The sequence below is a fragment of the Phyllostomus hastatus genome, unplaced genomic scaffold (assembly GCF_019186645.2).
Source record: "Phyllostomus hastatus isolate PE091 unplaced genomic scaffold, TTU_PhHast_1.1 phas_scaffold_317, whole genome shotgun sequence".
Taxonomy (NCBI): Eukaryota; Metazoa; Chordata; class Mammalia; order Chiroptera; family Phyllostomidae; genus Phyllostomus; species Phyllostomus hastatus.
In genome coordinates this window covers 22444313-22460357 of record NW_025334023.1, presented here as the reverse complement: position 1 = coordinate 22460357, position 16045 = coordinate 22444313, and the positions used below count along the sequence as shown (strand labels likewise).

Here is a 16045-nt window from a genome sequence, read left to right as displayed (position 1 = left end):
GAAGGCACTAAGAAAGATGAATGAACATTTTCAGCTTGTGGGAAAACATATTAATTACTTTATCTGTTCATGGAAGAGCATTGCTCAGAGAGAAATTTAGGAGAATCAAAGTTTAATCTGTTAACCATGCATGTGAGTTGATTCTCTAAGATAATAAACGCAGAACATTTATCAGTAGATGACTAAGGGAGAAAAGCATCTAGCTCCTTAATTCCAAGTGAGTTTTCATTAATTACATTGAAAATATATTTTGTTTTTAAGTTCATGTATGTTTCTCTGAACTCAGTGAAAGCATTTATTAGATGTTTGATTATATTAATTTTATATTTCTAACAGGAATTATAGAACTTTTACACCAGTATGCTAAAAAATTAAGTCAAATTTGTATATATCATAAATGTGTTGTTTTATAAATAAAAGTACATAATTAAAACCAGTAGAGTCCAAAGCATGGACTACAGAAATAACTGTGTGCCACCAACTTGAAAATGAATGAGTGTGGGTTCATCTGCATATAATTAAGAAATTTAAGCCAGTTAGAATTAGAGTGCCCATTTCACACATTGTGATCCTGAGAGGGAAATATAATTTCTGAGATGCAGCTATTAAAGCCTTGTATTTTCTGTTTGGTTTTACAGTTTTATTGAAATGTAATCAACAGAGAATATATCAGTTTATGGTTTACAATTCCAGGACTTGATACACGTATATGAGTATATTGTGAAAAGATTAGCACAACAGGTTTAGTTAACATCCATCACTTCACATAGTTGAAAAAAATTTTTAGATGAGAACTTTTCACACCAACTCTCTTAGCAACTTTCAGATACACAGTGCAATACTGGTAACTATAGTCACCATGCTGTACGTTATATCTCCGTGACTTATTTATCTTATAACTGGACATCTGTAGCTTTGACCACCTTCACCCATTTTCTGTGACCCCCACACCCCACCTCTGGGAACCACCAATCTGTGCTTGGTGTGTTTAGATTCCACATGTGTTTGTCTTTCTCTGTCAAACTTATTTTACTTAGTATAATTTCTTCAAGGTGCACCCATGTTGTGACAAGTGGCAGGATTTTCTTCTTTTTATGGCTGAATAATATTTCATATTACATAAATATATACATACACATACCACACTTTCTTCATCTATTCATCAGTTGATGGACACAGGTTTTTATTTAAAAATAGTTTTTTATGCATATACACTACTAAAGCACAATGAACTATAATTATTTTTTGTTTAATTTAATGTAAATTAAAATTGGAGGTAACTTGAGAAAAAGAATATCTTATTTCTTTATATTGAGTTAATTATGTGATATCTTCTCTTGAAAAGAAATTAGCATCAATAGAAAAACCTCAGAGACTGATTTCAAATGATAAAAGGAATTTTATGCAATCTGAGTTATTTATGTATAATCAACATAGAAATTACCCAGAGAAGCAAGTTAAATCATACAAAGTTTTATTTTGCTTTCTTGTTTACTTCAAAAGGGAATTTTCATCAAAATTTTTACCAGTTTCTTTTTTATTTCTTTACTCAAAAAGTTAACACTTTTGAGAAATGTTAAATATGTCTTCTCAAAATACAAGCATTAATAAGCTGTGGAACACTACTATCAAGCTTTAGGTGAAAAGTTTTAACATCAAATATTCACTTGTACTTCATTCTACTCATCTGTGAAACGAGCTTCAAGAGATGCCCACTGGAAAGCCTGAGCCTACTCTACAACTCTGATCTGGAGCTTCCACGCATCCTTTTGTTAGATGATGTTTGACAGCTGAATAAAATAAGAAAGGAGTGTCAATGCCTAGTCTTTCCACAAAACCCATAATGCAAAATTCAGGATGGTGTCCTCAAAGAATAGATTCAAAGTCCTAAAATAAATATAGTCTTACCCATTTCGATGTAATAGACAAAGTAGGTGGTTCTGACAGATAGTACCTGTAACATTATTTGGCTCTTAGTTGTCAGAGATTAATGTGAGCCATGTGTGGGGAAAGGGTGCTGAGTTCACTTTTTTAGAAACAAACAAATGGTACTAAGAGAAGCCATAATGCTATAATATTTATAACAAATTAACTTGCTTCCACTCTTTATCTGACCAGTCATTAATGGTCATGATATTTAGAACCCTGAGATTAGCCACTGAGGGAATATTTGGAGCCTTGCATCTCTATCTTTTTACACATACGGTTAAATCAGCTCCCCCCCATGTGCCTTCCTCATACCATCCACTTGAAAAGGAATTTAGAATTAGTCTTATATAGCACTAGTTTGGTGACATGGTGGCAAGGCACACTGATATGTCACAGGTTGTTATATGTAGTGAAAATTATTATTACCAAAAATCTCATATTAAATGATTTGCTTGTGTTTGTATAAATAGGGTATTCATAGTTATTACTATAGATAACACCATAGGGTTTTTCTAATTTGAATTCCTTATAATTTCTTGAATGGTAGACAAATAGGGTATCCAATTCCATGCAATTCTGAGGGGATTTATGAGAGTGAACTCCACAGATGTGTAATCTTTAGATAGATATAACTGTGAAAAAAGACCGGTGGCAGCTGTTGTATACATGCTTCTGTGTGGGCATGAACAAGAGAAAAAAGCTCATGTTTATGGAGAAAAGTGCCCAGGGATGCTGAAGTTTGGACCTTAGCAAATTAAGCTTATTTATTTCAGTGGTGCCAATTACATATTCACAGTTTTCTCTTCTACCTCCCTGGCTGAACAAGAATTTTTTTCTTTCTAGCAGAATATAAATTCTGCATAAGTTTTCCTGATATATAAAATGCTGTGTGCATATCTTCCAGTAATTAATAGTCTTTCAGAGAGGCACGTAATACATGGGAGTGAATTTATTATTTATGAGTATCAGTGTTGTTTAAAAAATATATTCTGAGACATAAATCCAATGCTGAAGTATAAAATCACTACTACAGGCTCATAGCCTGGAAAATGATTTCTTTTAATAGTTTCTTTCATTTAACAGTTCTTCATTTGAAAATGTTTCCTTTCAACTGCAGATTTTGTGGTTTGGTGCAGTGAAGGGGAAATTTATTTCTTTGACGTATTTATTATTTTAATATTTATTTTAAAAAGTTTTACTGGGTGCTTATATAATTTTGCAGTTTGCAGAGATATTCATCCTTAGATATTTTTAAATGTTTATTTATTTAAATAAGTTTTCCTTCCATGGAAGTATCGCTAAGATTTCTGTAGAGCTCTTTAGGCACTTCTCATAAAGCAGTGATGCTAATATCAACCTGGATTTTCCAGGGATCCTTTAAGCCCTAAAACCACACAAAAGAATCACATCACTAGAAAGGAGAAAATTTGTCAGACAAAATCTAACTAACCATTAGTAGATGTCCTTAACTATAGTGTTCATTATAATTTAGACTTTAATATCACAGAGCATTTACAGGAGGAATGGTTTGGGGATACAATATGTGGCCATGAAAAATATACATCACTCATAGATTTGAAAGCAGAGTACCTGACAAAAATCTTGTGTTAATACTGAATATCACCACTCTAAGTTCAAACACTTGAGTTTTACATCTATTTTTTATTCACTCTCTGCCTATTTTTATCCACAGTTCCAAAGATAGCACCCACCAATGTAAGTGGAAGAAGCGGAAGGCGGCACGAATTAGTCATTGCCTGGGAGGTAAGAATGCCTATATTCACATGTCAGAACTTGTTGATTCCTTAGGAAATAATGCTACATATGTAGTATCTGTAGTTGGTACAGAGAGACTGAGTAATTTCTCTTTAACTTAGGCAAAGAAACTTTTTGAGCATGCCATTACTCACTAGATATTGTCCTTTCTCATTTTCATACAAGGCTCCTGTTGACTTTTCTCTAAGTCTGTGGAATGCCCTCCTGTCATATAGGCTATCTCAGAATAAAGTTTGAATAATTAAAATACATCCCCTCATATATTACTTCAGATGTTTGTTTGGTTTAGCTTGATATTTAATTATTTCACAATTAAGTAGCACCCTTGACTTAATTTGGAGACTAAAACCATTGAAGAGGAAGGAACTGACCACCCCTGAATTTGTGGCATGGTACCTCGGTTACATCACATATCTCATACAACAATTACATTAGTGGGGAAATTTTTCTTGTATTAAAAACTGTGAAACTGAGGAAGGGTGTAACTACCTTCTCTGAAAAGTAGTGGGATGGTGACTTTGATTACAAAACATATGTTCTTTTGTCTCCCTCACCATATGATCTTTAAAGTTTCTTGTCAAAGGAAACAACTGTGAGACATATATTTATTTTTTATGAAGCCACTTCCTTTTTTGATGATAAATACCTTATTATTTAATATAGTAATATAGTTTAAAAAAACTATGCCTTAGAATATGGAAATGGAATTTAAATGAAAATGTCTACTGGAAAAAACTAAGCAAATTCCTGACAATCTGTGAGAACAATGATAAAATAAACAAAAAAAATTCTTTTCCCCATAAGAAATTTTCCATGAGCACATCCTCTGTGCTATTTTTATGTTTATTCCCCTCTTCTTCAGTAAAACATTTTGTCCTTTTTTTTTATTTCTGCAGAGGTACTTCCTGGCACCTGAACTTCTTTTAGATCCAATCTGTCTAAATGGAATTGTCTTCCCTATATCAGTTTTGTGTCCAAGTCAGCTCAGGCTGATATGACAAAAATTGTATAGACTGGGTGGCTTATAAATGACAGAAATGTATTTCTCCCAGTTCTGGCAGCTGGAAGTCCACGATCAAGGCGCCAGCAGGTTCAGATCTGGTGAGGGCCTGATTCCTGGTTCACAGACAGCCGTTTTCTTACTGTGTCCTCACATAGCACAGAGAGAGCTCTCAAGTCTCTTTTATGAGACCACTAACCCCATTTATGAGGGCTCTTTCCTCATAACCAAATCACCCAACAAAGGCTTGTCTTCTAACAGTATCACTTGGAGGTGAGGATTTCATCACATAAATTTGGGGGAATATAAAGTTCAGTCCACAGTACTTTGATTTTATTTTCTTTGTCTCTTTTATTCCACTCAATACAGAATTTTTCCTCAAATCAAAATTCAAAAGAAAAACTGTTTAGCAAATATGTATTGAGTATCCTCAATGTGTTGAGCATTGTGCTAGGCTAGTAACTGCTCCATCGACTTACTAGTCAATCACAATTGCTTCTTTTGATGTTGTGCCATTGATGCCCATTTAACAAACTTAAATGTAAGCAGTATAATACAGGAAGATTCTTGAACAAATATTATTGTCCATTTTGCATATGGTAGAAAAGCACAAAAGCAATAGAAAAAACAGTAGTAAAAAAGTCTTACATTAATGTCTCCTACATTTTCTGTATGAGGGGCTCCACAGAGCATTACTAGTGACAAGGTTTTCCTGGCCACCAGAACATGCGACATTTTCCACAACATGTTCAAATCTAGTGTGGAATCCAAGGACCTTCATTTCATATACTGGACTAACAGGAACAAATTTGTTTCACTTCAGTTTTCAGTACCCTTGGTACTTTTATTAAATACCAACTAGTATAATTTAATTTTTCATCCCTTACCTTTAAAACCTTTTAAATTTCCAATGACTGCCAAGTGATTATGCTATGGTGGCTTTTAAGGTAGTATAAAGATTTGAGTCTCCTTTTCTCTAGTTATCCATAATTTTTAAAAATGTAAAGTTTTGGAAGAAGTGGGTTTTTAATCCATTATTTTGCTGATAATTAATTGCATTTTTCTTCTTTAGCCAGTATCTGAAGAGTTTCAGAACGGGGAAGGCTTCGGCTATATTGTGGCTTTCAGGCCCAATGGAACACGTGGTTGGAAAGAGAAAATGGTGACATCTTCGGAAGCTTCAAAATTCATTTATCGAGATGAAAGTGTCCCTCCTCTTACTCCTTTTGAAGTTAAAGTTGGCGTTTATAACAATAAAGGGGATGGACCTTTCAGTCAAATTGTGGTCATATGTTCAGCAGAAGGAGGTCAGTTTCTTTATCCTTATTATTTTTATTTAAAATATATAAATATTTTATTTTGTTATATGAATGATACATTATTGTACAAATTATTAGAAAACACAGTTACAACAAAAGGAAAATAAAACACCTATTGTCCCACTATACTTTTTATATACATTTTTCAGATATTTTTCCAAATTATTTTTATTCAAAAAAATTTATCATTTCATATATATTGCTTCCTGCTCTTCACTCCTTAATGGTGTATGGCAACTATCTTTCCATGACAATAACAATGTTAGTAATGTCTGTAGTGTATTCTACTCTCTGGATGGACATTTTACCAATCTTTTTTGGTTTGAAATTTAAATAATTTTATATTTTAACCCATTAAATTTAAATTTGTATGAAATAAATTTAAATGAATATTCCATTTGTGTGACCAATAAATATTTATTACTAACCTCATACACACAGCATTGTACTAATACAGGGGTTTCAGACAAGACTTTCTGTTGGAAGATTTTCACATGTGACACCTTTCAATCCTCTTGACAATGCTGCCTAATAAGCATTGTTATCCTCTTTGTAGAGAAAGAGAAATTCAAGTTCAGGAAAGTTAAAGGTTACACAACTTGTAATTGAGAATAGAAGCAGGCCTATGTAATGATTAAATCCTTGATTTTCCTGTAGCACACTGCCTTCATATGCATAAGCTCATATGGTTCTCAACACAAAACTACTATGTAAGCAGGACCTAGTAGGCAATATACCTATTACTCAGCTTCCTACATCAAAATCCTGGGTTCTGTTAAGTTTTAAAACAAAAATCCAATTTTCTGAGAGATCTTACCTTTAAAATCAGCTTTTCTTCTTAATCCTTTTATTCAAGTGCAAAATTTCAATTGGCCCAGAGAGTAAAAATAATGCCTTACATACCCTGAATTTGAGAAATGACTGAGAAAATGTCCCACCAAAAGCAGCACTTACTAGACCTTCCAAATAATTATTGTCCTTATAAACTGAACTTTTTACTTCTTTTGTGCCCACATTGGTGACTTTAAAAGCTAAAGAGAATTCTTATTTTTTAGTACTGGAGTTCATAGGGGAGATATAAATAAGGCTGTTTGAATAGCAAAGTAGCGTGTGATTTACGTAAGATTTGGTTTTTCAGTACAAGCTGCCTTGTATTTATATAACATAAAGCCAAATTTTGAAGCCAAGGCAGACAGTTTATACTAGAATAAAAATGACCAAGAAAGTGAAGAACAAGTGACAACAAGGAATTATAGGTGCCCTTATGAGATACACATGCATTTAACATCTCAAGTCTCTGATGTGTTTTCATATATAGATGGTGCACCATATTAGTTGTATGAATTCCAGCAACCAAATTTGTGGTAAGAATCTCAAACTCCAATGTACTTTTCAGGAAACTGAGGCTCAGAGAGATTAAGTAACATGCTGAAATTGATACCAGGAAGTGACATAATTGTGACTGTAGTTAAGTGGCAAAACCTGGGCTTTGCACCCAGGTCTATATGACTCCAAAATTCATACTTTTAACCACTAGCCTACACTATTTCATCAGGAAAATAATAACAATATTTTATTTAAATTATATTATATTATATTATATTAATTACATTATATTATTGTATAAAATATATAATGTTTTTTGTTTTATGTTGTACCAAGAATCTTTTTGAAGTACATGTTTTATTCAGGAAGTGCTTACTTTTTCTGTTGCTTTAAAATTTTTTCAATCTAATCATCTAGCACATAGCCCCAAAGGTTACATGAGATGGATTTGAGGACTTTGTGCACATATTTTATGTGGTAACACCAGTGCCTCCTTTCAGAAATCCAAATTTGTATTTTCCTTGTCACCTTTTGCTTTGAAATTAAATTATAGCAGCTACCATGAGTTGTTTAAACTGTGTTTCCTTAAACTTGAAATGACTTGCCTTTGGAGATTTCTCTTTCAAGCTAGATAGGAAATATGCATATTTTCTTTCAAAGGTACCAAGGTTGTTACTACAACATTTCATTTGTTTTGGTAGACTGAAATATGAAAAATATCAGGCAAATTAAATCTGGATAGAGTCTGCCTTTGTTCTGACAAAATTCAAAAATATACTTGGTATCTGTTCACTAATTAAACTTACTAATTTAGAACTTTATGTGTAAATATGAGTAAAGTTTTGTGTCATTAAATGGTGTCAGCTAAGAAAGGCAGTACAGTGGGAAGGAAGAGCATTTGCCTGGAGTCAGCAAAGCCTGAGTTCAACCTGTTCGCACTAACTGTGCGGTCCTGGGCAGGTCATCCATCCGTCTCGCCGAGCCTTACCTTCCCCCATTTAAAGGTCTTGAACTGGTACATATTTAGAAGTCACTACAAACCTAAAACTAAAAATTTTGTTAATTTATTCTACATTTAAAATTTTCATTTAAATTTTAATTGTCCCAGAATGGGCAGTAATAATACAACCACTTTTGTTACATAATGAAAAGAAGAAAATCAACACTCTTTTTTAGTCATTTGTCTAACTGCTTTACTTGAAAATGAGTAAACATTTCTGAGATTGAACCGTTTTTAAAGATTCAAGGCCTGTGATCAACTCATAAAATAATATGTTGTACTCAGGCCAGTGAAGATGCCTCTCCTCTATGCCTATGGACATTTATACAAACCCACAGCATACCTGCATCATCATACTCTTGCCCAAAGCCCAAGTGACATCTGATTGAAACTATATTTCTCCCTAAGACAAATTCTTCCTCTTGTTCTTTCATTAGCCTAGTTCACCAAATTATCATCTTAAACTCCATTCATATTTTAGATGAATTTAAGAACAAGAGGATTGAGACTGGCTTTCTATTTCTGTTTGTGAACATAGTTCTTCCTTTTCATGTCAGAAGTACCCAAACATGCCTAGAGGTGACACCAACTCAGGAAGAAAACACATGCTTGATGCTGCATCAAATGTAGCCAACAGACCCCATGCTGAATGAAGGCAAGCACAGAACACAAGGTCCTCAAGACACACCTTACAGTGTTCTCAACCCATTTCCCACTAGCATATTGATGATGAATGATGTTCACATCCAGAACACACTTCCATAAGTGCTATACCCTCTATAGGCATTCCCTATACCCTCCACCCTTTCCTTTTCCACTCAAGAAAGCCTATGGAAATGCAAGTGAGAATTACATTACTATAGCAAAAACCTTGAATGTTATCTGTTTTTAAAAGAACTAATCATTTATACATACTGATATGTAGTAAATCATTTGGGAAGTGACTTTGACTTGTGACATTGAAGTTGGTCTTTTTTTTAGTTGCCCTAGAGCTGTCAGAAAAGCTCCAAATGATTCTTCTGCTAATACCCTTGAGTGTTTGAAACTTTCCAATATTTCCACAATAGAAGTAGCCCTGAATTGTTCTGTCAGTGCCAAGCAGCATCTGACATAAGCCTAGAAGGAGAGATATTTTGCCTGCCAGGACTTTCATGTATCCTGCACATATATCAATTATCTATACTCTTTAAACCAAGCAAGAATTATATGCGTTCTAATCCTGACTTGACTTCAGATACTAGGATATGGTATAATCCTATGCAATAATACTCCCATTTCAGAAACAATTTTAACTTTTTTAATGAATAACAAAGCTTTGACATAAGTGATTTTAAAATGCATGGTAGAAATGATAAAAGTAATGTTTTTCAAGATGAAAAAATCAGATTGACTTTTACTTCAATATTTCAATTAATACTCATGAAACTTACATCCATTTGTCATTTAATTCTCATTATTAGAGCTTTGGAAAGGGAGAGAACCTGGGCATCCAATTACTTCTATCAGAGAAATACAAAAAAATTCAATATAGATTAATTATAGATTGAAATATTTGTTTAATTGTGATTCACTTTAGCCTTTTCTAGGTTTTTTGGCTTTTGCCTTGTATGTAAAATTTGTGATACTTTTATTTTTATTAAAACCAAAAAAGGTATCCTCATTTCTGGAAAATGATATGCAATTATTTCCTTGCAAGTGAAGCTACCATAGCTCAAATTAAAAACCAGCATTCATGAGCTGTTATTCTCCCAATTCATTGTTAGCTGAAACTGAACTCAGTGGGATTTATATGAACTTGAAAATTAATAAATCAGCATATTAGTTATAAAATACAAGAAATAATTTCCTGTCTTTGCCAGATGATCCATTTGGATTAGTGCCTGTAAAAGTTCAACTACAGCTGTCTTCACTGAATTTTTAAATAATGAAATCATAATCCTTCTCCGAAGGAGTTTATTAAACTCTCCTTTGATTAATGCTGTTGCCCACCGTTCCTGGGAAGTCAGATGTATAATCAATATTACAAGCACAACCCCTCGTATTACTTGGAGAACTCCTGCTGCTAGATCACTTAATACAAATGTATCGTCTAAATTCACAAACAGAATAATGCTGTTCAAAATTTTTAATCCAACAGAAACTGAAATCTATCAGTCTGTCTATTTCATATGCCGAGATTAGAGTGAAGTTAGCCATGCCCTAATTATAATATCATCATAAGTAGAGATAGAGCTAAAGAGAGGGTATGGGAGATCTTTTTAAGCCTCTGAGCCAATTAGACATAATGCTAGTACCATCTCAGAAACAGATTCCTAAATTTTCATCAAATTACCTGAGTACTACCTCAGTATAACAGAAGTGAGTAGTGGCAGGAAACATCTGTGATTTGCAGATCAAGAGAGTTTTAGAGATACCTAAATGTAACAGGGTCTATGAGGAGCAGGTGCAGTTATGATTCAAATTTACCAAAAACTTCATGAAATAAGCCCTGGCTTGTGTGGCTAGGTGGGTTGGAACATCATCCGGTAGATGGAGGAGTCGTGGGTTTGATTCCATCCCCGTAGGGGCAGATACCCAGGTTGTGGGGTTCCATCCCCTGTTGGGGCACACGGGTGAATGTGGCTCATCAGTGTTTCTCTCTTGCATCTCTATCCATCTGTCTGTCTGTCTATCTATCTATCTATCTATCTATCTATCTATGTACCTCTCCTCTCCTTCTTCTCCCTTCTCTCTCTAAAAGCAATTTCTTAAAAATGTCTTCAAGGGAAGATAAAAAATTTCATGAAATAAGATTTAAAATAGTAAATAGCATGTGGTAAGATAAATAGGAGATGATGGGGGTCTTGTTGATTCCTGGTAAAACATAGAGAGCCCAGGTGGAGATCCCAACATCAATGGTCTTGAGAGAAGTCAAGAATGGAGGGACAAGAAGAGAGAAAAATAGCAAAGGGAAAAACACCAGGTATGTATAACACAGATATGTACACAGCATCAGAGGAGTCTGGTGGTCAGGCCCTAACTGCCTTGTTCAAAACCTCCCTCCACCCTCTCGCAGCTGTGTGACTTCGGGACAGTTGCTTATCCTCCCTGTTCCTCAATTTCCTCATCTGAAAATACTGAAAGTGATAGTAGGGTTGTTAGAAGGTTAATTAATATCTATAAGGAATCTGAATAAGAATTGGCACATATCAAATCTTCAAAAATTGGCAATTATTACCTTTGGTTTTCCTCCTTATCTATTTTGTTTGTTCTTTCTATGTTCTTTATTTTTAACTGTATTCCATTTATTACTCTGTCAGTTATTTGGAGGTAATTGGGCAACAAGAGACTGAACTATATATGTTCCCTGTAAAATCTCTTCTGTGCCCCAAAACTGACTCTGAGAGATGGGGAATGAACCAGCCATTTCCTTGGAACTCATTTTAAAACTACAGAGGAAAGAACACTTGAGGCCTGAGTTCTAGTTGGGACTCTTTCAGAGCTGAAAGCAGAGTTTGGATGAGTTGCATTTTCCCTCTGCAAAATGAGGATGTGGATTTAAATCATACATTTATAACTCAAAGGATGATAGCAGTCAGGTAAGAAATACGAATAAGTGAAGCAGTCTCAGTGCAGTAAAGCAGGGAGTAGCAGGGACTCGGGCACACTGAAAAGAACAGTCCCCGACTAGCAATCCCAGCTGCTCATTCTCCTCTACCAACACCAAGGATTCAGACTTGATATTGCCCTTTTTTCCCCAAAGAAGCAGGAAATTTTTATTGTATATGTTGGAATAAATTATTTTTTAACACTTGAAAATATTTTTTTAATTTTTTATTGTTGTTCAATTACAGTCATCCCTATTTTCCCCCATTACTCTCCCTTGCCCTACCCACTCCCCACCTCCCACATTCAATCCTCCTCATCCCCACACCATTGTCCATGTCCACGTGTCCTTTATATGTGTTCCTTGACTTGACCCTTCCTCTTCTTTCCCTCATTATCCCCCTCCCCTCTGGTTACTGCCAGTTTGTTTTTTATTTCCATGACTCTGGTTCTATTTTGCTCACTTGTTTGTTTTGTTGATTAGGTTCCACCTGTTTAACACATGATTTGGGCAAACAAAACATTGCTTAAGGCCAACTAGCCATCCATTTGTGAGCTTTGATCCAACTGTTTTAGAAAATTCTTTCTAGTTATGACTTTCCATTACTGTTACAATTGGATACCCAAATATAACAGCTAGTTCCAACCCAAACCAGATATTCTGTGATCCAGTCATTCAGCCTTGCCTACGAGTAGACTTTTTGATCCATACAAGAATGTTCACTTGGCTGTAAATGGCACATACTAAAATTTCCTGAAGTAAACTGACTGAGATTACAATTATGCATGCTGAAATTTACCGTTTAGGTATTATTTTAATATACATATGCATCTCCTTCTGATATTATCTAAAAGGTGAAACAAATAAAAAATGACTGTGCAGTTCTTATTTGATTCATTTACCCTCTAATTAGAAGCAACTATACTGTTTAGCCTACAAAAATGCAATTGTGAAATGTCAGCTTGGGTCTGACCCTGATTTAAAATCCACAGAGTTTATAAATAGAAGTTAGGATACTTGTTTGGAAAATTGTTTTCTGAATATTTTTCTTTTTTAACTTTTCTTATTTTTTACTTAAAAAAACTTTCTTATTTGAGAAGTACTTAAATGTGTGTAGTGCTGCAGAAAGCTGGTAGAGGAATAACATTCTGTCTCTGGAGTTGGGAAGAGATAGAAAGGCTGCCACCAAACCACATATTTTGTGCTTCTGAAATTATTTATCCCCCTGCAATCTTCTTTGACAAAGATGTAATTACTTCACGAATATAAAAGCAGAAAAGAGGCATTTGGCACAGAAATCTTTTCAATGCATTCATTTAAAAGGTAAGCCAAACTGCTTCTGAATAGAAGGTTTCCCCTAAGTGGTAGCTAAATCCTGGAGATCGGATTGTACACATCTTAACAACATGAGCATTTCTTTTCCTTTACTTGCAAAATTGAGAATCATAACTCCTACCAAAAAGCAATGAAAAAATTGTGTTGCAAGCCTGCTGATCTGAATTTTAGAAAAAATAGAAGTAGAAACCTTTCCCAGGATTTTTTTTTTAATTAGGCAGATGCACAAATAATGAGCAGTTGCAAAGTGAGATAATGGAAACCACTAGCAAAAGAAAATAATGAAAGATACTCAAAGAGTGACAGAATGAAAAATTACAATTTATAAAGGTACAATTTATACATTATACCATGGCAGGAATTAATGTCAACTTCTGTGTAAAGATTAATATGAATTTACCAAAGCACTTTGAATTAACATAATTATAGCATGTGATCTTCATGAAAGCTTTACCAAAAGAAAATTTTTGCTTGGTGCAAACATATGCCTTTGAAAAACTGTTTTGTTGACTTCTTTTACAGTAACAAGGGTTGATGTTTTGATTGATATTTTTCAACTGATACTATGTATAAACTCTCCAAATAGATACGTGATCACCTTCCATTAGAAAAGACAAAATGTCAAAAAATGGTCAAAATTCCTTTGATATCCCTCATAATTACTTTTAAAAGTTTTATTTAGAACTCTGTCTTTGCCATATGGTTCTCTAAATCTAAAAAACATAACAAAACAAAGTAAAAAAAATCCAGAACCAAAATCCAGAAAACAACAAAAAACCCCACACCATTTTCAGCCAAGAAATCTGAGCTCTTACCAGTAATATGGGTTAATACCAAAGTCTCTACAGTTTTTATGGGATAGAAGTTTTTTAAATCAAATTTATACAGAACTGCTGTTTGAACTAATGGATGGCCTTTATTCTGCCATTTCATTTTACGTGTGTTTGTGACACAGTATTTATAATTCTGCAGTGTCAAAGCTGAAAATATTTTGTTTCTCACATAGAGTACAACCTCAATGTGCTGCTCTGGAAAAAAAATAGTGAGAAAGGTCACTGAGCATAGCAACAGCACTGAGACCTTCAGAGACTTTTCCTTTTCATTTTACACCTGTCTTAAAAGTCCACCCATGCCTTTTAAATATCATGAGTTATAACGTATTCCTTATAAAGTCATGGAAATGTAGTTTTGGGGTTGGAACAACAACAAGAAAAACAACTCAAGTAGCTTATACTGTTAGTGCCTGCAAAGTATAAAAAAATAAAACAATAAGAAATGATATTTTGAAAATGAATGCCTTAAGTGCCAAGGACTGTGCTAAATATTTTATATGTATTATTCCAATTAAAACAAACCTTAAAAAGTCTCTGAGCTAAGTGTTCTTATTATGCCCACATGAAGAAATGAGGGAACTGGAGCTGAGGAAGATGTGAAGCAACTTGCCTAAAGGTAAATAAACATATAACATTTTTGAAGGCAGAAAACAGTGGCAGCAGCAATAATAACAAAAAAGTCAAATCTGATTCCTAGTCCATTCTTTTCATCATTATCGTTGATGGCCAGTGATTTAAATCAAGCAATTTAACTTCTCTCCAAAAATGTCCTAGTTAATCCAAGGGTAAAGATCTTTGCTTGTTTTGCTTGATTTGCCATTACTCAATAAGGGATTGATGAGAATTGACCCAAGTATAGAAATCCAAAAAGGAATCTTTTTATCTTGTGTTTTTTGTAACTACTATAGCACTTCATTGCCAAAATAAGGTGGAAAGAAGTAATACCTGACACACTTAGGTGCAATGTTTTGACAGACATAACTTGTTACCATTGTGATTTATTATTTCCATTTTTCTTCATACAGAACCCAGTGCCGCTCCCACAGATGTTAAGGCTACAAGCATGTCCATGTCAGAGATTCTTGTTGCATGGAAACATAGTAAGGAGAGTCTAGGAAGACCACAGGGATTTGAGGTATGGACAGAATTATTGGAAATAGGCTTTGTTATTTCTGCTAGGATCATATTCTTATAAAGAGATGGTTTGGTGACATTTTAACAGAATTATATGCCTTTGAAATGTTGCTTCATGGCAAAGAAAGTAGGAAGTATATTCATATTGACATGTATCACATTGCTCATTAGCTGACTTTTTTTTCAGTACAGAAGTTTCTATAGCACAATGCAAAGTTTTTTCTTTTAAAGAGGTGAAAATAGATCTACTTCAAGAACTACAGCTGGCAATTTACTATTATCCAATTTACTGGTTGTTAAAAAAATTTTGTGTATTTTCCTCTAATAATTAAATGTGGGAAATAAGTTTTTCTACTATACTGTCCTTGGCAAATCTTCCTATACTAACTTCTCAAATTTTCTTAGAACTTAGTGATCTGTACCTATTTATTCAAATGGCTTTTAATTCTTCAAATTTTATCACTTTTAAACACACATATGCAGCCTTATAATGGTGAAAATTTTCTAACAGTTCATTGACTTTAATGAAATGTTAGCCTCCAGGGCTGTGGGCAGGGTGTGAACTTGAAAATTCCACAAAAACAAGATGGCTACTCCTCACACACCTCTTCTTCTTGTCTTCAGCAGTCATTGATTGGAACTGGGGTGGCAGGGCGGGGAGGTGCAACTAATAAAAGATAAAAAAGAATTAGCATATGGCCTAAGATCTTAGTTGCCTTTAAACTTTTTAATTCTTTTACTCTCTATCAATTCCCACTAAGAGAAAATTATCTTGATTTTCAAAAAATGATAAAGTATGTAACTTGT

The 16045-nt window shown here is 34.0% G+C and overlaps 1 protein-coding gene across 1 annotated transcript in view; it reads left to right on the top strand.

Moving 5' to 3' along the window:
• CNTN5 (contactin 5) overlaps positions 1-16045 on the top strand; it is an 893122-nt gene that overhangs the window by 833820 nt on the left and 43257 nt on the right. Inside the window, exons 18-20 of the mRNA XM_045818134.1 lie at positions 3623-3693; positions 5778-6012; positions 15130-15239. Of these exons, the coding sequence (XP_045674090.1) occupies positions 3623-3693; positions 5778-6012; positions 15130-15239 (416 nt within the window). The remainder of the gene's footprint in view (positions 1-3622; positions 3694-5777; positions 6013-15129; positions 15240-16045) is intronic.